At 46.0% G+C, this 25,837-nt stretch overlaps 1 protein-coding gene across 4 annotated transcripts; it reads left to right on the top strand.

Moving 5' to 3' along the window:
• The first annotated feature begins 1,825 nt into the window (after window positions 1-1,825).
• Window positions 1,826-25,273, top strand: ssrp1a (structure specific recognition protein 1a). Of its 4 annotated transcripts, none has more exons than XM_036942968.1 (19): window positions 1,827-1,959; window positions 2,535-2,613; window positions 3,641-3,826; window positions 13,887-13,992; window positions 14,206-14,399; window positions 14,593-14,693; window positions 14,916-15,045; window positions 15,249-15,352; window positions 15,512-15,640; window positions 15,921-16,145; window positions 16,238-16,310; window positions 16,434-16,439; window positions 17,529-17,652; window positions 17,874-17,916; window positions 21,610-21,739; window positions 22,593-22,760; window positions 22,936-23,033; window positions 23,178-23,361; window positions 24,711-25,273. In XM_036942968.1, the coding sequence occupies exons 2-19, from the start codon at window positions 2,560-2,562 to the stop codon at window positions 24,774-24,776; spliced, it is 2,121 nt and encodes a 706-aa protein (XP_036798863.1). In that variant the 5' UTR covers window positions 1,827-1,959; window positions 2,535-2,559; the 3' UTR covers window positions 24,777-25,273. The 4 variants fall into 4 exon arrangements, with proteins under 4 accessions (XP_036798865.1, XP_036798863.1, XP_036798866.1 ...); XM_036942969.1 differs by lacking the exon at window positions 1,827-1,959 and adding an exon at window positions 2,193-2,211; XM_036942970.1 differs by lacking the exon at window positions 16,434-16,439 and having other exon boundaries at window positions 1,826-1,959; window positions 17,526-17,652.
• The last annotated feature ends 564 nt before the right edge of the window (window positions 25,274-25,837 follow it).

Below are 25,837 nucleotides of genomic sequence, written 5' to 3'. Positions count from 1 at the left end.
GAAATCAGAAGTTTATAAGTTCAAATCTCATTAATGCAGAGCTACAATAAAAAAGAAATGTGTTTGCCCAAGCAAATGATTTTCCATGTGTCCTGTCTGTTTGGTGTTCAAATCAGTTAACCCAAACTAAGCTAGGAGTGTTATTACAAGTCTTATTGAAACATGTTCTCTTCAAATAACCTATACATTTCATTCTCAGAAAGTTAATCAAATTTCCCAGGAAAACTTTAAGGGAACCATAGTAAAACGTTCTCAAAACCTCCCTGAAACCAGAACAGGTGACATTTTCACTTTTGTTGTCAGAACGTTTAAAAAACATTATGTTTTACCGGTAAGAAAACGTATGGCTTCATTCCCAGAACCAATGTGAAACCAGAAATGTACGTTCCCACAACTTCCAATGAACCAAATGTGCTATCTGGGATGACTGGAACTTGTCACAACCAATTTCTATCTCTCAGTGATTCTTCCTTTTCATCAAACACATACTTATTTCATTCCCATGATGTTTCATCGGGAGATTTGTAGGCCTACATGTTATGTCAATGCAATATACCTCAGCAAATGAAATCAGTCCAGGTGAATTAAAGTTAAGTGAATAGGGTTTAGGAATAGAGTGTCTGTGTGTAGTCACTGTGTATTTAGGTGTGTGTGTGTGTGTGTGTGTGTGTGTGTGTGTGTGTGTGTGTGTGTGTGTGTGTGTGTGTGTATGTGTATGTATATGCCTATTTGAATGGTTGCCTGCTTCACTCCTACTTTTCTCTTTTGTGTTATAGTCATTCCTTTGGCATTAGCATTATTGACAGTTAGACTAGTCTGATCTCCTGCTCTCACTTCCACCTGTCAGTTAACGTGTGCCATTGTGTACCCAGAGTGTGAGCTGCGATTGATGTATGTGTATGTGTATGTGTGTGGGTGTGTGTGTGTGAGAGAGAGAGACCAATGTTAAATCTAACAATTTAAAAACAAATATTTAATTATTATCAAAACATTGATATGTGTCTGCTCATAGGATTCAGATAACATAGTATGTTGATATTGGATCAAGGCAAGTCAGTGGAACAAGTGTAATTAGTGTAATTCCTTTGCCAAAGTGGTACAGTAGGCTATATGGGATGGGTCCAATGATTTATATATATACTCTAGATGACATTTAGGGGACGCTGCCCCCGTGCCTCCACGGTCAAGATGCCCCTACCCTTACACTAACCCTTACCATTTTACATGTCATCTTCAATGGGGTAGGGATGTCCCAAAGATCCCGGATAGCACAGACCATCTTGGCACTCCCCACCATTGTAAACAATATTTTGGAAGCTTTAGAAATGCATTTGTTAACGTCTACATTAGTTTTTGCCACATTTATTCAATTAAAACACCTTAATGCATACCAATTAATTATATTATGTGAGCTAAGTATACTTTTTGAGATTACTAATGATACTGCCCCCACTACAACAAAACAATACTTAAATACATGTAATTTTGTCCTTTAAACATTTAATTGAAATACAGTACAATTCCATTCATTCCTACTGAGGACTGCTCCTACTGGGGAGTGCCAATATGGCTGACCGGTGGCTTTATCACCATCCATCCATCATCACAGTGAACCATTATTTTAACAGGTTGCTGCGTGCACCCCCTAGTGGTGGTGAGCAGTCATTGCAGGCGGTTCTGAAAACGATGAGGGTTGCGTTTCATAAAACAAGGCCTTACTAAAGACTGAAAGCTGTAGTATTAAACAATTCTAATCTGTTTCTAGAGGAAGCCAATTTGTTTATGTTAGTGTCAGGCGAAAGACCAACACAGCCGAACATCTTTAAAAAGTGTTATTTTCTGGTAAGAAGAACGAAACGGAAGTAAATGCTAAAGTAGCATTGATTTATTTCCGGTGACGTCAGCTCTTGCCTTGACGCTTCACGCGGGAAACGGCGAGGTCTCATCATCACATTTACAGTAAGACATCAAGTTTTTGTTCTTTTTATTTAGGGAGATAAATAGTGGATTGCAAATATATGTGTATAAAACTAGATCAATTAGACAAGTAAAATTGCCCTAGCTACTATTGATCCATAGGAATCAAATAGTTGACGAAGCAACTCAACATCATCACTAGCCAGCTAGCATGCTAGCCACACTCGACTGGCATCCATTTACTAGCAATCTCGTTACATGTCCAGCTATCTAACGTTCTACGATAGATAGCTAGTTAGTATCTGCATGTTCTAGACAGAAATAAAGCAGCTTGCTCATTGCTGTTCACTTACTACTAAGCCTTTATAACCGCATTGAGTTGTCACGCTAGCTGTCGTATGTTGTTATTGGCTAGCTACTTAGCCTAACTACATGTTTTGATTTTGCAAAGCTAGCTAGCTAATTAGATATTAAATGAAATGGCAACAACAGTCTGTGTCACCCGTTGACTCTCAGAGGAATTAGCAAAATAGCTCGATATATTACAACGTGGGCTCCTCTGAATTAACATTGCTAGCTTGCTAACTGTTTGACATGATCTTCCTCTGTGTCCTCAGCTGAGCATCACTTGTAGAGGCAGAGATGGGAGACACGCTGGAGTTCAACGAGATCTACCATGAATCCAAGGGGTCCTGGGTCAGTAACTAGCTATTCAAATGCGTTCCCAATAATATTGCAATAGGTCACAGATTTGGCACATGTTACACATTAAATATGCATTGACGCAAAAATGGCAGACAGTATGCTAGCCAGCAAAATAGAACTAGATTGGCTGAACGTGAAATTGATTTCAATATGATGGAAATATATAGGCCTATGTATGTAGCCTACTGTATTTATCTTTTAATGCAGTCATCTTGGTTTTCATTTGAAGCGTCTGTTTATCCTTTGCTTGTTTGTAGCAATTGCAAAGACATTGGCAACTTTCTATGTTGTCATCTTCGTTCTGAAGTTACCGGTGGTCACAGAGACAGATAAACATCTGGATTCTGGATGTTTAGTTGAGATATTCTGTCTGTAAAGTGACGCGGAAGGACAAAAAACGCATTTAACGATGCTGTTTTAGTAGCGGTCTGAGGCAGTCGGTAAATAACACGCATTTTCAATTGCAACTTTAGTAACAAAGGTTTTGGGAAACAGCTCAGAGACTTTAAAGATGCTCATACAAAGGTTCTAATGACGAAGTTAGCCTTAAGATGCTTTTGGAAAACCGGGCCCTGATTAGTTGAATCAGGTCTGTTAGGCCTGCCAGGGATCAATGTGGAACGAATGCCTGCACACCCTGTGGGTCTCCAGGACCAGGATAGAAGTAGACATGGATATTAGGGTTGGCACTATACCAGTATGAAGAGGACTTAATTCCTTGAGGAAAGCACTCCTAATGTTAGCAACAACTTTTATATTGTCACCCAGAGTCACATTTGTTTATTAGCAAGCAATAGCACATTATATTTGACAAAATTAGGTTTTAAAGGATCATAGAGTGAAGTCTTTGCTTCGTGTTTTCTTTTTAGCCAAGGAAAATTGAGTATTGTAGTGGATATACAAATAAATTGCCACAATCTGGCACTGGCACCAACCAAAACTCGGCATAGCTACTAGCGAGTTTGTCAATTGCAGTAACCTAAGTGTATTTATGTGTGTGTGTGTGGTCTCTCTGCAGAACGACGGTCGTCTGCGGTTCAGTAAGCAGAATGTGGTGTATAAGAGCAGTAAGACCGGGAAGGTGGACAACATCCCGGCAGCAGAGCTGTCTGTGGCCACATGGAGGCGTGTGTGTCTGGGACACGGCATCAAACTGGCAACCAGCAGCGGCCATGTCTACAAATACGACGGCTTCAGAGACACGGTGAGGCAGTGTGTGAACGAGTGAGGGAATTTGTTTGAAAATGGTTGTGTGAGCGACTGCTGTGGTTTTGTGTTCATTTGTGGGTAGGTGTCGGGTGAGCTTTTAGATAAGTCCGTTGATCTGTTCACACGTGACTGTGTATGTGTATTGTGCAAGAGTGGATCTGTGCGTCTCTGCGTGTGTGAATGTAAGTGCATGTAAGTGCATGTGTGTACAATCTAGCCTTACCAGTGCTGCTACAGAGGTTAGCCGCTATAGAGAGAGAGAGAAGTAAAGCTGTTCTCCTGAGGTTAGCTGCTACAGAGAGAGAAGGAAGGCTGGTCTCCTGAGGTTAGCTGCTATATAGAGAGAGAGAGAAGGAAAGCTGTTCTCCTGAGGTTAGCTGCTATAGAGAGAGAGAGAGAGAGAGAGAAGGAAGGCTGTTCTCCTGAGGTTAGCTGCTATATATATAGAGAGAGAGAAGGAAAGCTGTTCTCCTGAGGTTAGCTGCTACAGAGAGAGAAGGAAGGCTGGTCTCCTGAGGTTAGCTGCTACAGAGAGAGAAGGAAGGCTGGTCTCCTGAGGTTAGCTGCTACAGAGAGAGAGAGAAGGAAGGCTAGTCTCCCGAGGTTAGCTGCTACAGAGAGAGAAGGAAGGCTGATGCAGAATCATCTGGCCAAGTGCATAAAGTTCTGTCAGCTCTCACAACAAGCAACCTCTGACAAAAGTCCTTCAACTTCTATTTGAGGTGAACATTATGAATCAGACACCTTATCGATAGCAACAGTTCATGGTCCTCCTGGAATCAGATTTTTTTTTGACTCAATGGAGGAACGTTGTCAGATAAATTATGACGAATATCTTGCTCGAGCTGTGTATGCAACTGGTTCAGCTCTGATGCTCACAGGCAATGTGTATTGGAAGAGATTTCTGAATGTTCTTTGCCCAGCGTACACCCCTCCAACCAGGCATGCTTTATCTACACATTTTCGGGATGCAGAGTTCAACAGAGTTCAAGTGAAGGTCAAGCAAATCATAGAGAAAGCAGACTGTATTGCAATCATCTCTGATGGGTGGTTGAATGTTTGTGGGCAAGGAATAATTAACTACATCTACACCCCTCAACCAGTAGTCTACAAGAGCACAGACATAAGGGACAACAGACACACCGGTCTCTACATTGCAGATGAGCTGAAGACAGTCACCAATGACCTTGGACCACAGAAGGTATCTGCACTGGTGACAGATAATGCTGCGAACGTGAAGGCTGCTTGGTCTAAAGTGGAGTAGTCCTACCCTCACATCACACCCATTGGCTGTGCTGCTCATGCATTGAATATGCTTCTCAAGGACATCCTGGCACTGAAAACAATGGGTACACTCTTCAAGAGAGCCAAGGAAATGGTTAGGTATGTGAAGGGTCATCAAGTTATAGCAGCAATCTAACTCGCCAAGCAAAGTGAGAAGAATAAGAGCACCACATTGAAGCTTCCCAGCAACACCTGTTGGGGTGGTGTAGTCATCATGTTTAACAGTCTCCTGGAGGGGAAGGAGTCTCTCCAAGAAATGGCCATATCACAGTCTGCCGATATGGACAGCCCCATCAAGAGGATCCTTCTGGATGATGTATTTTGGGAGACAGTGGTAAAGCAGCCTAAAACTCCTGAAACCAATAGCAGTAGTCATTGCACGGATTGAGGGAGACGATGCCATCCTGTCTGATGTTCAGACTGCTTGCAGATGTAAGAGAAGGAATCGGTACTGTCCTACCCACTTCACTGTTGCTCCAAGCAGAGGAAACTGCAGTTCTGAAATACATCCAAAAGTGTGAAGACTTCTGCCTCAGTCCCATGCACGTGTTGGACCGGTGTGTGCCTTTCCAAATCATGTCCTATCAATTGAATTTACCACAGGTGGACTCCAATCAAGTTGTAGAGACATCTCAAAGATGATCAATGGAAACACGATGCACCTAAGCTCAATTTCGAGTCTCGAAGCAAAGGGTCTGAATACTTATGTAAATATGGTATTTCTGTTTTTATTTCATACATTTGTTAAAATTTCTAAAAACCTGTTTGCTTTTTCACTATGGGGTATTGTGTGTGGATTGATGAGGGGGGGGATAATTGAGTCCATTTTAGAATAAAGCTGTAACGTAACAAAATGTGGAGATATACAAAGGGTCTGAATACTTTCTGAATGCACCGTACCTACAGAAATAAGACCGATCCTGCGCCTGTAGCCTGTCTTAGCGTTTGGTTAACAGCTTACTGATTCTGTGAACGGCAAGCCTCACGCAACAGTTTCCTAAATTGGGCTGTTTTTAATCTTTACTTTGCTGTAATAAAGGCTTTACACTTTGCGTTAGACCAGCCTCTCTGGTATTATTCTTTTAATCGATTTAGTATTATTTAATCTGTTACAAATTATCAGACTAATTATGCCTCTAAAATAATAACCCTCCTTTTCCTTAGATCTCCTTTTTGTTATTACTATCATTATAATAAGTACTTTCATTATTATTAGTAGGCATAGTATAGCAGCCTTGTATAACCACCATCGATCGAGCTGTCGGCCTAAAAGTGCAACCTGTTTAGTCTTAATATTGTAACTTCCTTGGGCCTATATTTCAATACTTATAGGCTATTGTAACAATCAGTCATTTATTTGTTCATGTCATCACACAGCATACGGGTCATTCATGATGTGAAATGTAATCAAGCGTTTTAGTTTTAAAATAACAAAGGGGCCATTGAATAATTGGCGTAAATAATAAATTGGCCTAAACCATTCCGTTTCAGAAATTGCATTCACGAATGAGTGGGACCGTTTTTAGTCTTTGCTGTAATAAAGGATTTACCAAAAAAAAAAAGATTATCCAACACACTCTCTGGTACGCCTATAATTTATTTTGTGTTTACATTGTTCCAAACGGTCTGAAATTATATTGTAATCTAACAGCACCTGTTTGGCGCACACACAGGCCTAATGTGCACGCCGCGTTTGCTCCATGCCTTCTTTTTCTTGATCTCCGGTATTTCCCATAACTTTCCTCACATCTGACTTCCCCTTTACCTCCTGCGCAACCAGTAAGCATTCCCCCGTTTCAAATGTATTTCTAACGTCATCTGCTTCCATTTTGCGGTGACGTGTTAAGGTGTTCAGAGTTTGTTCTAACCAATTTATTTATGATGTGCTGTAGGTCAGGCCCTAGGGTTGAGGGAATAGGGAATGGTTTCTTCCTAAACAAATGAGGGATTTCGGTAACAGAACTTTTCAGTAAGAAATGACTGTAATAATGTTGCAGCTTCGTCAACAAGGACAGCGCGATCAACACTGATGTTCTCTGGTGGTCTCTGCACCAGTGAGGACAGAGTCAACGGGTGCTCGTCACACAGTTACTCGCTTTAAAATATATATACAGTGCCTTGCGAAAGTATTCGGCCCCCTTGAACTTTGCGACCTTTTGCCACATTTCAGGCTTCAAACATAAAAATATAAAACTGTATTTTTTTGTGAAGAATCAACAAGTGGGACACAATCATGAAGTGGAACGACATTTATTGGATATTTCAAACTTTTTTAACAAATCAAAAACTGAAAAATTGGGCGTGCAAAATTATTCAGCCCCCTTAAGTTAATACTTTGTAGCGCCACCTTTTGCTGCGATTACAGCTGTAAGTCGCTTGGGGTATGTCTCTATCAGTTTTGCACATCGAGAGACTGGATTTTTTTCCCATTCCTCCTTGCAAAACAGCTTGAGCTCAGTGAGGTTGGATGGAGAGCATTTGTGAACAGCAGTTTTTAGTTCTTTCCACAGATTCTCGATTGGATTCAGGTCTGGACTTTGACTTGGCCATTCTAACACCTGGATATGTTTATTTTTTAACCATTCCATTGTAGATTTTGCTTTATGTTTTGGATCATTGTCTTGTTGGAAGACAAATCTCCGTCCCAGTCTCAGGTCTTTTGCAGACTCCATCAGGGTTTCTTCCAGAATGGTCCTGTATTTGGCTCCATCCATCTTCCCATCAATTTTAACCATCTTCCCTGTCCCTGCTGAAGAAAAGCAGGCCCAAACCATGATGCTGCCACCACCATGTTTGACAGTTGGGATGGTGTGTTCAGGATGATGAGCTGTGTTGCTTTTACGCCAAAATTAAAGTTTTGCATTGTTGCCAAAAAGTTCAATTTTGGTTTCATCTGACCAGAGCACCTTTTCCACATGTTTGGTGTGTCTCCCAGGTGGCTTGTGGCAAACTTTAAACAACACTTTTGATGGATATCTTTAAGAAATGGATTTCTTCTTGCCACTCTTCCATAAAGGCCAGATTTGTGCAATATACGACTGATTGTTGTCCTATGGACAGAGTCTCCCACCTCAGCTGTAGATCTCTGCAGTTCATCCAGAGTGATCATGGGCCTCTTGGCTGCATCTCTGATCAGTCTTCTCCTTGTATGAGCTGAAAGTTTAGAGGGACGGCCAGGTCTTGGTAGATTTGCAGTGGTCTGATACTCCTTCCATTTCAATATTATCGCTTGCACAGTGCTCCTTGGGATGTTTAAAGCTTGGGAAATCTTTTTGTATTCAAATCCGGCTTTAAACTTCTTCACAACAGTATCTCGGACCTGCCTGGTGTGTTCCTTGTTCTTCATGATGCTCTCTGCGCTTTTAACGGACCTCTGAGACTATCACAGTGCAGGTGCATTTATACTGAGACTTGATTACACACAGGTGGATTGTATTTATCATCATTAGTCATTTAGGTCAACATTGGATCATTCAGAGATCCTCACTGAACTTCTGGAGAGAGTTTGCTGCACTGAAAGTAAAGGGTCTGAATAATTTTGCACGCCCAATTTTTCAGTTTTTGATTTGTTAAAAAAGTTTGAAATATCCAATAAATGTCGTTCCTCTTCATGATTGTGTCCCACTTGTTGTTGATTCTTCACAAAAAAATACAGTTTTATATCTTTATGTTTGAAACCTGAAATATGGCAAAAGGTCGCAAAGTTCAAGGGGGCCGAATACTTTTGCAAGGCACTATATATATATATATATATATATATAATTTTTATTAAAAAAAATATGTCTCAGCAAGTCTGAACCAGGCGGCACAATCAAGTCAATTGTGGTCGAACTCCCTCTAGTTATTTGCGCGTAAAGCATCAGACAAGCTCAGAGCCTGTAATTGATTTAATTAAAACACACAGGATGTGTCAGTCGAATCATTTATGAAAAAATAAATGTCTAAGAATTTCGACCAATCGATTGGTCGAAAGATCAGACGACTCTTGGTCCACCAAGATTTATTTTAGTCAGGGACAGCCCTAATATTCTCACTGGTTCGACACCACCTCAGCCTACTTCTCATGTACAGTACCAGTCAAAAGTTTGGACACATCTACTCCATTTAATTTTTTTTTACTATTTTCTACATTGTATAATAATAGTGAAGAACTCAGCACTATGAAATAACACGTGGAATCATGTAACCAAAGAAAGTGTTAAACACATCTAAATATATTTTAAATGTGAGATTCTTCAAATTAGCTACCCTTTCCCTTGATGACAGCTTTGCACACGCTTGGCATTCTCTCAACCATCTTCATGAGGTAGTCACCTGGAATGCATTTACATTAACAGGTGTGCCTTGTTAAAAGTTCATTTGTGGATTTTCTTTCCTTCTTAATGTGTTTGAGCCAATCAGTTGTTTTGTGACAAGGTAGGAGTGGTGTACAGACGATAGTGCTATTTGGTAAAAGACCAAGTCCATGTTATGGCCCAAGCAGCTCAAATAAGCAAAGAGAAACGATAGTCCATCATTACTTTAAGACATGAAGGTCAGTCAATGTGGAAAATTTCAAGAACTTTAAAAGTTTCTTCAAGTGCAGTCGCGAAAACCATCAAGCGCTATGATGAAACTGACTCTCATGAGGACCGCCACAGGAAAGAAATACCCAGAGTTACCTCTGCTGCAGAGGATAAGTTAATTTCAGATCAAGTTCAGATTTCAGCCTATATAAATACTTCACAGAGTTCAAGTAACAGACACATCTCGACATCAACTGTTCGAGGAGACTGTGTGAATCAGGCCTTCATGGTCGAATTGCTGCAAAGAAACCACTACTAAAGGACACCAATTAGAAGATGACTAGAAGATGATTAGAAGATGAAACACAAACAATGGACATTAGACCGGTGGAAATCTGTCCTTTTGGTCTGAGTCCAAATTAGTTTTTTGTTGTTGTTCCAACTACCATGTGTTCGTGAGAATGGAGTGGGTGAACGGATGATCTCTGCATGTGTAGTTCCCACCGTGAAGCATGGAGGTGGTGTGGTGTGGTGGTGCTTTGCTGGTGACACTGTCTGTGATTTATTTAAAATTCAAGGCACACTTAACCAGCATGGCTACCACAGCATTCTGCAGCGATACACCATAAGTTTGCACTTAGTGGAGCTATCGTTTTTCAACAGGATAATAACCCAACACACCTCCAGACTGTGTCAGGGCTATTTGACCAAGAGGGAGATTGATGGAGTGCTGCATCAGATGACCTGGCCTCCACAATCACCCGATCTCAACCCAATTGGGATGAGTTGGACCGCAGAGTGAAGGAATATCAGCCAACAAGTGCTCCGCATATTTAGGAACTCCCTCAAGATTGTTGGAAAAGCATTCCTCATTAAGCTGGTTGAGAGAATGCCAAGAGTTTGCCAATGTTGTTTTAGACTTTTTTGTTACATGATTCCATATGTGTTATTTCATAGTTTTGATGTCTTCACTATTATTCTACATTTTAGAAAATATTCACACACAAAAAAACCTTGAAAGAGTAGGTGTGTCCAAACTTTTGACTGGTACTGTATAGACAATGTGTTGAATGTCTGTGCTGAACAAGTAATGATAATGTATTTGAATTGGGACTGGTGAATTGCACTGATGACATATGACATATGTTTACTAATTTGGTACCTCTTGTAAACAGCACTGCACTTACCCTGAGTTTGCTTTGCACTGATCTGGACTCCACTGTGTTAGCCGTAACTGGGTCTATTCACGAGGCACAATTTACAAAACCTAAACAAAGGGGGCCGACACACTGGGAGGGACAATCCTGTCCAATAGAAAACACTTGTTTTTAATTTCCTGTTGCAATTCTTGGTGTCCACTAATGCATAGAACCCTGGTGTCAAGATCTCATGGCAACATCTGTGTTACAGAGCATCTTATTAGTTAGGGGGAGAGGAACAGGGGTGTTGGAATGGAACACATAGGGGACAGGGAGGGGTGGAGGGAGGATTGGGACCATGTTTTTTTGGGGGGCAGGAGGAAATTGGTGTGTGTGTGCGTGTGGAGGATGGGGAGGCTGGGATGAGTGATTATTATGGCTGTGTCATGTAAGCAACAGCACTCTGCCAAAGGAGTAATGAAGGATGGTGCTCTACATATTGGAGCTGATGAGGACAGCAGGAACACACACACACATTATGTACATCTTTACATAGTTACCGGTCACTCATTACACACACGCACAGATTTATATCCCGTATATACTATATAATGTAAACTTAGATCTGTATATACGGGCTGTCACACACAAACACAATGTCTTCATTCATCTTTACAAACACACGCACCGATGCTGTCAACACACTGATCTGATGTTCTATACACACACAGATGGACACGCATTCACAGTCTGGTGAATATTCTCTCTCTGTCCAACACACACACACACACACACACACACACACTGTGGGCTTTCCCACTCTCTACTAACCGAACACAGGGGTTTTCAAACGGGGGTTTTCAAACTGGGGTCCAAGGTACTGCAGAGGGTTGGCAATGTTTTAGAAAAGTCTACAGGAACAGTTGGCCTGCTAGCTATTCTTGTTCATCCAATGCTGAGGGAGTAGATGAATGGATTCATTGCTAAAATCTCAAACAATCCCTTTTAATATGGAGGAAATTTCAGTAATTTCAGCTAATTTCAGGGTTTTTTCTGTATAGAAAATTCTTAGGTGGGTCATCTGAGTGCACATTTTTGGGATGGAAAAACAGTTTGTGTCAACTTAACCCTTTACGCTCGTGGGAATTGGCCTATATGGAGAAGTAGGGCTGGGACGATACCAGTATTGCGATACTCGTTGGTATCGTGGCAAGGAAACCAAGCAGATTTATCTTCTTTAGGAGAACAGACCAAATGATGATGTCATCCTGAGTCGCATTTGATTGACTTTCCTTGTTAAAGCACACTATAATCACTATAATCGACATAAAACAGGGTTTTAAAGGACCAAAGAGTGTGTGTGCTTCGTGTTTCCATTTTTGCCATGTAAAAAAATATTGCTTTACTTGTATCATCCCTAATTGGATAGGAAATGTTTCTTACAGAAGAAATATGAAAAACATATTCATAACTATAACATAGCAATTGAAAAGGGACAGTTTTGAGTATATGGGAAAATTATTAGACCAAAGGTGTGGACAGAACAGTTCAGCTGACACAAGACTGAATAAAAAAAAATCTCCCCAATTTTTGTCAAAAACAATTGGTAGGTACAGTCCTATCGCTGCAACTCCCGTACAGACTCGGGAGAGGTGAAGGTCGAAAGCCGCACGTCGTCTGAAACACAACCCCGCCAAGCCGCACTGCTTCTTGGCACAATGCACGCTTAACCCGGAAGCCAGCCACACGCACCAATGTGTCGGAGGAAACTGCAAAATTGTCTCAACTTCGTGCCAACTGTTTAGAATAGCTGGAAATTAGTTTAGAATCTGAAAAGGTTTCTCTCGACTCAGTGGGGGAAAATGTGTAGAATTACAGCAAAAATGTTCTCGCCACTGCCAAGGTACAGCACCTTCACCTCTCTAGCTAACGGGCTCTGTTAGAGTTCACACTTCCAATGAACTGTGGGGAGGTCAAAATAATGAAACTACCAAATCAATGTGGATGACTTTTACCTGATGACAAGGCATCTATTGTTTTGCTAACATGATGGGGTCGCTGGTTTTCCTGGTCAGGGGTCGCTGGTTTTCCTGGGCAGGGGTCCCTGGGTCGCCGGTTTTCCTGGGCAGGGGTCCCTGGGTCACCGGTTTTCCTGGTCAGGGGTCGCTGGTTTTCCTGGTCAGGGGTCCCTGGGTCGCTGGTTTTCCTGGGCAGGGGTCCCTGGACAAGAAAAGTTTGAAAACCCCTGACCTAACAGACCAGCTGATACCCAGGTGCATAAGCTCTATTTCCCACACGTTCTCCTTTTCCTCTCTCAAAAACACACACATACACACACTGTCCTTTCTCACACACACACACACACACACTGTCCTTTCACACACACACACACACACTGTCCTTTCACACACACACACACACTGTCCTTTCACACACACACACACACACTGTCCTTTCACACACACACACACACACTGTCCTTTCACACACACACACACACACTGTCCTTTCACACACACACACACACTGTCCTTTCACACACACACACACACTGTCCTTTCACACACACACACACACACTGTCCTTTCACACACACACACACACACACACTGTCCTTTCTCACACACACACACACACACACACACTGTCCTTTCACACACACACACACACACTGTCCTTTCACACACACACACACACACTGTCCTTTCACACACACACACATACACACTGTCCTTTCACATGTGGAAGTGATTGCGGTGTGTGTCTGGGTGCTCCAGCTCTAATCGGGCCGGCAGGATAAATAAACGGGCTGATTGTAAGCTGCGAGAAAGAGAGCGCGACCTGAAGGAGAGCACAACCAGAAGGGGAGAGCGACCAGATTGAGCTGTGATTAATTAGCCTCCTCATCAAGGGGGAGGAGAGAGGGGTGTTTCTTTGTTTTTCACTGAATTGTGTGGGCAGTAAGAATTTAACTGAACATCTTTTCTCTCTGTTTTCTATTTTGCTTTCTCTCTGCCTCCCCCTGTCGTCTCCCTCCATCCACCCCCCCTTGTCTCTCGCTCCCTCCCTCCCCCTGTCGTCTCCCTCTACCCCCCCCTCGTCTCTCGCTCCCTCCCTCTCTCTGCAGGATTATGAGAGGATCTCTGAGTTCTTCAAGGCCAACTACAAGGTGGAGCTGACAGAGAAGGACATGTGCGTGAAGGGCTGGAACTGGGGCACTGCTAAATTCTCTGGTAAACAACACCCTCTAAATGTCACTGAACACTTATCACACAACACCAACAGAGGATCTGATCATCCTGCAGTTCCCTCCTGGCTGGCAGGTTTACAAAACAACCCTTTTCATCTCTGGATCTCTCTTACTGATCCGTTGTAGCATTCTGCCAGCTATGTAGTGCATTATGGGAGCTGTGGTTTTTGAACCCCTCTTTCCCCTCTCGCCGCAGGTCCATTGTTGTCGTTTGACGTGAATGACAGCTCCGTGTTTGAGATCCCCCTGGCCAGCGTGTCCCAGTGTGCCACCGGGAAGAACGAGGTGACGCTGGAGTTCCACCAGAACGATGACTCTGAGGTCTCTCTCATGGAGGTCCGTTTCTACGTCCCCCCCGGGCCCGCAGACGAGGGGGCAGACCCCGTGGAGGTAACCCACGCTCTACTCTGTCCTGCTGCTGGCTGAAAATGGAGTGATCGTCGGTGCCTTACTGGCTTCCCCCCAGCAGATGGCGCCACCGCTACAGCTGTCCCTATACTCAGAAACAGTCCATTTTCACCCCAACGTCATTGATGCGGTGGTTATTCCTGTTTTAACCCTGTGTCCCTGTCCTCCCTGTCAGGCGTTTGCCCAGAACGTGCGGTCTAAGGCAGATGTGATCCAGGCTACAGGAGATGCTGTGTGTGTCTTCAAAGAGCTGCAGTGCCTCACACCCAGGGGCAGGTACTGTGGCATCAGCACCACGAACCACTACTCATCAGTATTATCCGTCGTTGTTTTGTTGAATATTACTCTCCATTTATCAGATTGATCCACATCGTTCGCTTTGCTCAACGCTAGCCCCCCCCCCCCAAAAATGAAAACCTACCACATACTAGACAAACACCAACTTTGAAGGCAGGCCTCCCTCTCGTTCACCCACGTTCTTCTCCCTCTGTGCGTCAGGTATGATATCCTCATCTACCCGGCCTTCCTGCACCTCCATGGTAAGACGTTTGACTACAAGATCCCCTACACCACCGTGCTGCGTCTCTTCCTGCTACCAAGCAAGGACCAGAGACAGATGTTCTTCGTTGTAAGTGTGTGTGGGTGTGTGTGTGTGTGTTTGAGGTGAGTGGTTGACAGTCGAGTGTAGATTGTGTTAAGATGGTGTCGGGGGCCACCGAATGTGCAGACAACACAGTGTAAATGCAGTCATTCTCACTTCAAAGCCCTTGCCATCGTCTTCGATTCATAATCATTCTGTCTTCTTCTACGCCCACCCCCTGCCGTCTGTAGATCAGTCTGGACCCGCCCATTAAGCAGGGACAGACGCGTTACCACTTCCTCATCCTGCACTTCTCTAAGGAGGAGGAGCTCAAGCTTACCCTCAACATGAGCGAGTGAGTGGGAGAGTGAAACGACAGCAGCTCAACACCGCATGGGAGAGGGAGAATGAACGCTTAATGCAATGTCTGTTTCCCTCTTCTCTCCCCCTCTCTCTTTGGGCCCTCTCCCCTGTTCTTTCTCCCTCTCCTGCCCCTCCTGCTCCCTCACCGAAGGGAGGAGGTGGAGAAGCGTTATGAAGGGAAGCTCAGCAAGAACATGTCAGGCTCTCTCTATGAGATGGTCAGCAGGGTGATGAAGGCTCTGGTCAACAGGAAGATCACTGTGCCCGGAAACTTCCAGGGGTAAACACACACAGACACACCGGATCGCCAACACATACATGCACAACACACACCCGCGATCACCAACGTACGCACGCGATCACCAACACACACACGCAATCACCAACACACACACGCAGAATCACTTGCAAAATATGCACCAATGTTCCTCCTCTCTTCCTAAAGTGTAAACCCTTTGGGCCTGTACACTGTTCCTCTGCCGAGGCATGACATTATAAACGCTCCAAGAAACACTGTGATGTCCCTCAGAATAACTGAGTCTGCCTCCTCTCCCCTGTAGCAACACCCCTGGGGCCCAGTGTATAACATGTTCCTACAAGGCTCAGTCCGGCCTGCTCTACCCACTGGAGCGGGGTTTCATCTACGTCCACAAGCCCCCAGTTCACCTGCGCTTCGAGGAGATCTCCAGTGTCAACTTCGCCAGAGGCACCACCACCACGCGCTCCTTCGACTTCGAGGTGGAGACCAAGCAGGGGAACCAGTTCACCTTCAGCAGCATAGAGAGGTATTGGAGGGGACGGAGAAACGCGCAGCACACAAGCTCCCGTGTTGATTCTGCGTCGAATTCACGGTTCCTGTTTCTCTCTCTCGTCACAGGGAAGAGTACGGGAAGCTGTTTGACTTTGTCAACGCCAAGAAACTCCACATCAAGAACCGAGGATTCAAGGAGGTAACCTTTAGGAGATGGAGACTGTGGTGGACATGCATTCAACTCCTCTCCAAGATAAATGATGTGTTTATAAATATTGATGATGTCACTCTCTTCTTGTCTGTCTGTTGTGTACCCCTGAAGAAGAAGGTTGGTATGGTTACGGGGGTGTGGGAGTGTTGGCTTGATTTTTGGTTTGGAGCGATTACTGCTCGCATGGTGTGTGTGTTTGGGGGGGGGGGGGGGGCTTGTGTCTGTGTATGTTTTTTTTTGGGGGGGGGGCTATAATTCTAATCATGGTGGTTGATTTCAGTGAAGAACCATGAATGATTTACTAATCGGTATATGATTGCTGATTATGCTTATCCACAGATGTGTTTTGGAGAGTGTGTGTGAAAGAGAGGGGTGTCTGGTCTCGTTCTTCTATCCTCATGGGGACCGGAAACCCCTAAATTCTCCAAGGATAGTAAAACGAGGGGAAAAAAATCTCCGTTGTGGGGACATTTCCCAGAAAATCTATTTTAGGCTTAGGGGTGAGGACTAGGGTTAGGGAAAATAGGATTTTGAATGGAAATGTAACTTAGGTCCCGACGAGGATAGTAAAACGTGCTGTGTTTGTGTGTGGGGGGTGCTGCCTGCATTGTCTTGACTAATGTATTGCCCAAGGCATTGCAGTGTGTTAACTGAAAGATGAAACACATCCTCTAAACCAAATACAGGAAGTCCTGATTTTTACTCCCAGAATGCTCTCTGGTAATATAAACAGCCCACTCTGTCCATCAGTGCCCCACTCCGTTGCCCTGGGTGGTAGTCGCCACGGCAACAAACTATTACCTTGAGGTCACCTGACTGGTAAAGAACTACAAAGAACTCCACTTCCTCCAGTTTGTCTCGCTTCTTAGCTTTTAACTTAGGGAGAATCTCATTACATTGCATTGATTCCTCGCGTCCTCTCTCGAATCCTCCTCAAAACACATTAGATGAGGTCAGAGGTCTTTGACCTTCTCATCCAATGGGTTTTAAGGACGTGAGGAATCAAGGAAATGCAATGAGATTCTCCCCTAGTCTCCATTCCCAGCAGTAGTCCTAAAGGTAAGGAGGTAAGGAATTGTAAAGTGTTGGAACACAGCCCCTTCTGTACAGTAACCTGCTGTCCATAGGAAGAGATACAGGGCCTTGTTGGAGCATCATGGGTAGTGTAGTCTCTGATTCTCTGCTGCCCCCCGACATGGTATAAAGGCTAAGAACAACGAGTACAGTGACTCAGACGACGATCAGCACGATGCCTACCTGGAGAGGATGAAAGCCGAGGGCAAGATCAGAGAGGAGGGAGACGGCAGCAACGACTCAGACGAAGAGACCGGTGAGTGACAGCTCCCGCAGCTATTAGGGTGGCCAGATCGTTGATTGACAGCTCCCGCAGCCAATCAGGGCCTCCCTAATAGAGCTCAATGGGACTCATTCATACATGAAGAGATTTAAATACGTCGTAGGTCTGGCTATTGTGAGCTAGTTGTGTCGCTGTCCAAGAGAGCAGCGGGTTTGGGGGAGAGCTGTGTTACTGATGTTCTCTCTTCTTACTAGATGAGTCTTTCAACCCTGGAGAGGAGAGTGATGTCGCTGAGGAGTGAGTTTATACCCGTCATCCCTCACTCACTCTCCCATTGCCTACTTCAGCCCCCCCCCCCACCCCCCTCTCTCTCCCTCTCTTAACAGTATTCCTCCCCTCTCTCTCCTTCCCCTCTCTCTCCCTCTCTTAACAGTATTCCCCCCCTCTCTCCCCCTCCCTCTCTGTTTAACAGTATTCCTCCCCTCTCTCTCTCCCTCCCCTCTCTATCCCTCTCTGTTTAACAGTATTCCTCCCCTCTCTCTCCCTCCCCTCTCTCTCCCTCTCTGTTTAACAGTATTCCCCCCCCTCCCCTCCCCCCTCTCTGTTTAACAGTATTCCTCCCCCTCTCCCCCTCTCTCTCTGTTTAACAGTATCCCCCCCCCCTCCCCTCCCCCCTCTCTGTTTAACAGTATTCCTCCCCCTCTCCCCCTCTCTCTCTGTTTAACAGTATTCCCCCCCCTCCCCTCCCCCCTCTCTGTTTAACAGTATTCCTCCCCCTCTCCCCCTCCCTCTCTGTTTAACAGTATTCCTCCCCCTCTCTCTCCCTCCCCTCTCTCTCCCTCTCTGTTTAACAGTATTCCTCCCCCTCTCTCTCCCTCCCCTCTCTCTCCCTCTCTGTTTAACAGTATTCCTCCCCTCTCTCTCCCTCCCCTCTCTCTCCCTCTCTGTTTAACAGTATTCCTCCCCTCTCTCTCCCCCCTCTCTGTTTAACAGTATTCCCCCCCTCTCTGTTTAACAGTATTCCCCCCCTCTCTTTTTAACAGTATTCCTCCCCTCTCTCTCCCCCCCTCTCTGTTTAACAGTATTCCCCCCCTCTCTCTCCCTCTCTGTTTAACAGTATTCCTCCCCTCTCTCTCCCTCTCTGTTTAACAGTATTCCCCCCCTCTCTCTCCCTCTCTGTTTAACAGTATTCCCCCCCTCTCTTTTTAACAGTATTCCTCCCCTCTCTCTCCCCCCCTCTCTGTTTAACAGTATTCCCCCCCTCTCTGTTTAACAGTATTCCCCCCCTCTCTCTCCCTCTCTGTTTAACAGTATTCCTCCCCTCTCTCTCCCTCTCTGTTTAACAGTATTCCCCCCCTCTCTCTCCCTCTCTGTTTAACAGTATTCCCCCCCTCTCTTTTTAACAGTATTCCTCCCCTCTCTCTCCCCCCCTCTCTGTTTAACAGTATTCCCCCCTCTCTGTTTAACAGTATTCCTCCCCTCTCTCTCCCCCCTCTCTGTTTAACAGTATTCCCCCCCTCTCTTTTTAACAGTATTCCTCCCCTCTCTCTCCCCCCCTCTCTGTTTAACAGTATTCCCCCCTCTCTGTTTAACAGTATTCCTCCCCTCTCTCTCCCCCCCTCTCTGTTTAACAGTATTCCCCCCCTCTCTGTTTAACAGTATTCCCCCCCTCTCTGTTTAACAGTATTCCCCCCCTCTCTTTTTAACAGTATTCCCCCCCTCTCTTTTTAACAGTATTCCTCCCCTCTCTCTCCCCCCCTCTCTGTTTAACAGTATTCCCCCCCTCTCTTTTTAACAGTATTCCTCCCCTCTCTCTCCCCCCCTCTCTGTTTAACAGTATTCCCCCCCTCTCCCCCCCTCTCTGTTTAACAGTATTCCCCCCCTCTCTCTCCCTCTCTGTTTAACAGTATTCCCCCCCTCTCTGTTTAACAGTATTCCCCCCCTCTCTCTCCCTCTCTGTTTAACAGTATTCCCCCCCTCTCTGTTTAACAGTATTCCCCCCCTCTCTTTTTAACAGTATTCCTCCCCTCTCTCTCCCCCCCTCTCTGTTTAACAGTATTCCCCCCCTCTCTGTTTAACAGTATTCCCCCCCTCTCTTTTTAACAGTATTCCTCCCCTCTCTCTCCCCCCCTCTCTGTTTAACAGTATTCCCCCCCTCTCCCCCCCTCTCTGTTTAACAGTATTCCCCCCCTCTCTCTCCCTCTCTGTTTAACAGTATTCCTCCCCTCTCTCCCCCTCTCTCTCCCTCCCCTCTCTCTCCCTCTCTGTTTAACAGTATTCCCCCCCCTCTCTGTTTAACAGTATTCCTCCCCTCTCTCTCCCTCCCCTCTCTCTCCCTCTCTGTTTAACAGTATTCCTCCCCTCTCTCCCCCTCTCTCTCCCTCCCCTCTCTCTCCCTCTCTGTTTAACAGTATTCCTCCCCTCTCTCTCCCTCCCCTCTCTCTCCCTCTCTGTTTAACAGTATTCCCCCCCCTCTCTGTTTAACAGTATTCCTCCCCTCCCTCTCCCTCCCCCTCTCTGTTTAACAGTGTTGCTCCCCTCTCTCACCTCGCTCTCCCTCCCCCTCTCTGTTTAACAGTGTTTCTCCCCTCTCTCTCCCCTCGCTCTCCCTCCCCTCGCTCTCCCTCCCCCTCTCTGTTTAACAGTGTTGCTCCCCTTTCTTTCCCTCCCCCTCTCTGTTTAACAGTGTTTCTTCCCTCTCTCTCCCTCCCCCTCTCTGTTTAACAGTGTTGCTCCCCTTTCTTTCCCTCCCCCTCTCTGTTTAACAGTGTTTCTTCCCTCTCTCTCTCTCCCCCTCTCTGTTTAACAGTGTTGCTCCCCTTTCTTTCCCTCCCCCTCTCTGTTTAACAGTGTTTCTTCCCTCTCTCTCTCTCCCCCTCTCTGTTTAACAGTGTTGCTCCCCTCTCTCTCCCTCCCCTCTCTGTTTAACAGTGTTGCTCCCCTCTCTCTCCCCCTCTCTGTTTAACCGTGTTGCTCCCCTCTCTCTCCCTCCCCTCTCTGTTTAACCGTGTTGCTCCCCTCTCTCTCCCTCCCCTCTCTGTTTAACCGTGTTGCTCCCCTCTCTCTCCCTCCCCTCTCTCCCTCTCTGTTTAACAGTGTTGCTCCCCTCTCTCTCTCCCTCCCCCTCTCTGTTTAACAGTGTTGCTCCCCTCTCTCTCCCTCCCCTCTCTCTCCCTCCCCTCTCTGTTTAACAGTGTTGCTCCCCTCTCTCTCCCTCCCCACTCTCTCCCTCTCCCTCTCTGTTTAACAGTGTTGCTCCCCTCTCTCCCCTCTCTGTTTAACAGTGTTGCTCCCCTCTCTCTCCCTCCCCTCTCTCTCCCTCCCCTCTCTCCCCTCTCTGTTTAACAGTGTTGCTCCCCTCTCTCTCCCTCTCCTCTCTGTTTAATAGTGTTGCTCCCCTCTCTCTCCCTCCCTCCCCTCTCCCTCCCTCCCTCCCCTCTCTCTCCCTCCCCTCTCTCTCCCTCCCCCTCTCTGCTTAACAGTGTTGCTCCCCTCTCTCTCCCTCCCCTCTCTCTCTCTCCCCCTCTCTGTTTAACAGTGTTGCTCCCCTCTCTCTCTCTCCCTCCCCTCTCTCTCCCTCTCTGTTTAACAGTGTTGCTCCCCTCTCTCTCCCTCCCCTCTCTCTCCCTCCCCTCTCTCTCTCTCCCCCTCTCTGTTTAACAGTGTTGCTCCCCTCTCTCTCCCTCCCCTCTCTCTCTCTCACCTCTCTGTTTAACAGTGTTGCTCCCCTCTCTCTCCCTCCCCTCTCTCTCCCTCCCCTCTCTCTCCCTCCCCCTCTCTGTTTAACAGTGTTGCTCCCGTCTCTCTCCCTCCCCTCTCTCTCTCTCCCCTCTCTGTTTAACAGTGTTGCTCCCCTCTCTCTCTCTCCCTCCCCTCTCTCATCCCCTCTCTGTTTAACAGTGTTGATCCCCTCTCTGTTTAACAGTGTTGCTCCCCCCTCTCTCTCTCCCCTCTCTGTTTAACAGTGTTGCTCCCCTCTCTCTCCCTCAGGTATGACAGTAACGCGTCGGAGAGCGACAGCGGCAGCGGAGGGGATGGCAGCGGTGATGAGGGAAAGAAGAAACCTGCAAAGAAGGCCAAAGTCGTGAAAGAGAAGAGGGAGAGGAAACCACGCAAAGGGGTGAGAGAAAAGAGGGGGATTAGGAGTAATCTAGAAGAGGTGAGAGAGAAGAGAGGGATTAGGAGTAATCTAGAAGAGGAAAGAGGAGAAGGAGAAGAGGCATTAGGAGTCATCTAGAAGAGGAGAGGGATTAGGAGTAATCTAGAAGAGGTGAGAGAGAAGAGAGGGATTAGGAGTAATCTAGAAGAGTAAAGAGGAGAAGGAGAAGAGGCATTAGGAGTCATCTAGAAGAGGAGAGGGATTAGGAGTAATCTAGAAGAGGTGAGAGAGAAGAGAGGGATTAGGAGTAATCTAGAAGAGGAAAGAGGAGAAGGAGAAGAGGCATTAGGAGTCATCTAGAAGAGGAGAGGGATTAGGAGTCATCTAGAAGAGGTGAGAGAGAAGAGAGGGATTAGGAGTAATCTAGAAGAGGAAAGAGGAGAAGGAGAAGAGGCATTAGGAGTCATCTAGAAGAGGAGAGGGATTAGGAGTAATCTAGAAGAGGTGAGAGAGAAGAGAGGGATTAGGAGTAATCTAGAAGAGGAAAGAGGAGAAGGAGAAGAGGCATTAGGAGTCATCTAGAAGAGGAGAGGGATTAGGAGTAATCTAGAAGAGGTGAGAGAGAAGAGAGGGATTAGGAGTAATCTAAAAGAGGAAAGAGGAGAAGGAGAAGAGGCATTAGGAGTCATCTAGAAGAGGAGAGGGATTAGGAGTCATCTAGAAGAGGAAAGAGGAGAGAGAAAGAAGGGGGAATAGATGAGTAATATCTTCGTTTATTATGCTTGTATCAGAGAAAAATGTACCTTTTCGACCTATGGCAGCACTTCCAAAGTTGATGTATTTATGCTCATGTTTCTCTCTGCCTGTCTTTTAGAAGAAGCAGAAGGACACGAACGCCCCCAAGAGGCCGATGAGTTCCTACATGCTGTGGCTCAACTCCAGCCGCGAGCGCATCAAGTCTGAAAACCCCGGAATCTCCATCACAGAGATCTCCAAGAAGGCAGGAGAGATGTGGAAACAGATCGGGAAGGAGGACAAAGAGGTGAAGGAGGGGGGAATGCTTTCTCTACTCTCTGTTTCCCATATTCTGCTCCTCTCTCCCATTTTTCTGTTTGGGAATTTAGTATAAAATAATTGTCACCCTAGCGAACTGTAATTCTGTATTTAAACCATTATTTAGGAAAACAGATTGATAACAAAAGGTTTGTCTCTGCAAGGAATGGGATGGGAAGGCAGAGGAGGCTAAAAAGACCTATGAGAAAGCCATGAAGGAATACAGAGAGAGTGGTGGAGGCTCCTCCACACCAGCCAAGAAGTAGGAGACCACACACACACACACACACACACACACACACACACACACACTACCAGGTGCACATAGAAGCTCTTAACACACACACTCATAACAACCTCAATCTTACAACCATCTTGACCCAAGAGTTCCATTTCTCTCCATCAGGGAGAGCAAGAAGGAGGACAAGAAGAGGAAGTCTGGTGGAGGAGAGAAAGAAAAGGAGCAAGGAGGGAACGACAGCTTTAAGAGCCGAGAGTTTATCTCCAGCGAGGAGAGTTCATCTGACGGTGAACGCAAGAAGGCCAAGAAAGCCAAGAAGGCCAAAGGCACACCCCAGAGCAGGGACAAGGTACTGCACTGTCACCATGGTAACAATAGGATGGATTGATAGGATGAATTTATGGGATTATCATAGTGAAGAATATCTCTCTCTCTGTGTGTGTCTCTCTGTGTATTTCTCTCTATCTCTGTGTGCGTCTCTCTCGCCCTGTGTGCGTCTCTCTCGCCCTGTCTCTCTTGCTCTCTCGCCCTGTCTCTCTTGCTCTCTCGCCCTGTCTCTCTTGCTCTCTCGCCCTGTCTCTCTTGCTCTCTCGCCCTGTCTCTCTTGCTCTCTCGCCCTGTCTCTTGCTCTCTCGCTCTGTGTCTCTTGCTCTCTCGCTCTGTCTCTTGCTCTCTCGCTCTGTGTCTCTTGCTCTCTCGCTCTGTCTCTCTTGCTCTCTCGCCCTGTCTCTCTTGCTCTCTCGCCCTGTCTCTCTTGCTCTCTCGCCCTGTCTCTCTTGCTCTCTCGCCCTGTCTCTTGCTCTCTCGCTCTGTCTCTTGCTCTCTCGCTCTGTCTCTTGCTCTCTCGCTCTGTGTCTCTTGCTCTCTTGCTCTGTGTCTCTTGCTCTCTCGCTCTGTGTCTCTTGCTCTCTCGCTCTGTGTCTCTTGCTCTCTCGCTCTGTGTCTCTTGCTCTCTCGCTCTGTGTCTCTTGCTCTCTCGCTCTGTGTCTCTTGCTCTCTCGCTCTGTGTCTCTTGCTCTCTCGCTCTGTGTCTCTTGCTCTCTCGCTCTGTGTCTCTTGCTCTCTCGCTCTGTGTCTCTTGCTCTCTCGCTCTGTGTCTCTTGCTCTCTCGCTCTGTGTCTCTTGCTCTCTCGCTCTGTCTCTTGCTCTCTCGCTCTGTGTCTCTTGCTCTCTCGCTCTGTGTCTCTTGCTCTCTCGCTCTGTGTCTCTTGCTCTCTCGCTCTGTGTCTCTCGCTCTCTCGCTCTGTGTCTCTCGCTCTCTCGCTCTGTGTCTCTGGCTCTCTCGCTCTGTGTCTCTCGCTCTGTGTCTCTCGCTCTCTCTCTCGCTCTGTGTCTCTCGCTCTGTGTCTCTCGCTCTCTCTCTCGCTCTCGCGCTCTGTGTCTCGCTTTCTCTCTCGCTCTGTGTCTCTCGCTCTGTCTCTCGCTCTGTCTCTCGCTCTCTCTCTCTCGCTCTGTGTCTCGCGCTGTCTCTCTCGCTCTGTCGCTCTGTGTCTCTCTCGCTCTGTGTCTCTCGCTGTCTCTCTCGCTCTGTCTCTTGCGCTCTGTGTCTCGCGCCCTGTCTCTCTTGCTCGCTCGCTCGCTATGTGTCTCGCTCGCTCTGTGTCTCTCGCTCGCTGTGTCTCTCTCACGCTCTGTGTGTGTCTCTCTCGCTCTGTGTGTGTGTGTGTGTGTGTGTGTCTCTCATTGTGTCTGTCTCAGGAGTCTGAGGAGGAAGAAGGGGAAGCGATGACCACACCCCCCAGCTCTGAAGAGGACTCTGACTGAGGAGAGGGGGAGGAGCCTCGCTGGACCTGCTGAAGACATCGCAACGAATAGGGAACATTTGGACAAGTTTACTCAGTGACCGGTGCACGAAGAAACGCAGATCATATCATATAAACACACACACTTAGCGTTAAATGGACCAATAATTTGTATTCCCGCTCTGATGTCCTACACATTCTCAGAAAGTCAATACCTCTTGCTGTGCTGACAGACTATTTGTTTTCCTGATGCTAAATAGAGGGTTTCTCAAGACTAAGTCCGATCTATCCAACAGCAAATTATGTACTACAATACCCATGATTCTACTGGGTTCTATTCTATTCGCCCCATGGGGATGGTTGTAGTTTAGTAGCACTGAGACATGCAGAGGGGTCTTCAGTCTTGAGATTTTAAACTGTTTAGAGAAATTAAGAACTGCAATTCTGTGCGTTTTTGTTTATTTGCCATGTCAAGTTTGTCTTTTTCAAAGTGAAATAATAAATCTTTTTTTAATAAAATGTGAGTGATTGTTTGTGGGCACTTGAGGGAGTTAAAGGAACTGAGATGGGTGGGTGGGGGGGACATTTGGGAGGATTGGGATGGAGCCAGGTGAGAGGATTAATGTCTTCTATGAGTGGAGGACTATCAGGTAGAGGAATGAGATTTAAACCAATAGAGACTGGTCTCTTCCCTGAAATGAACCTCAAGACCACAAGCTCACACACAGTTGGCTATAATATGTTGTGAGGTCAGCAACATTAGATGGAAACATCAAACGGAGGCAGATGAGGACCGCGTTAACACACCCACTTACACAAATGACAGTAGGCAGGCACACTTTTTATGCTTTCTGTTAACTGGCTCTTCATTGAGTTTGTTCTAGATAGTTTGACGTTAGCGGCTGTACTGAGAGATTACATACATGAAGGTGTATTATGCTACGTTGTTCAGATGTGCCACATTAGCCAATCAACAAATCGTACATCTGGAAATATTAACCTATGTTATTATAGGCTCAGGTTTTGCCCTTTGGAATTGGAGGAGAGGAGAGCGAGGCAAAGAACGGTTCCCGGTATAATGGC

The sequence above is a fragment of the Oncorhynchus mykiss genome, chromosome 14 (genome assembly GCF_013265735.2).
Source record: "Oncorhynchus mykiss isolate Arlee chromosome 14, USDA_OmykA_1.1, whole genome shotgun sequence".
In the NCBI taxonomy this organism is placed as follows: domain Eukaryota; kingdom Metazoa; phylum Chordata; class Actinopteri; order Salmoniformes; family Salmonidae; genus Oncorhynchus; species Oncorhynchus mykiss.
This window is presented reverse-complemented; position numbering and strand designations above follow the sequence as displayed.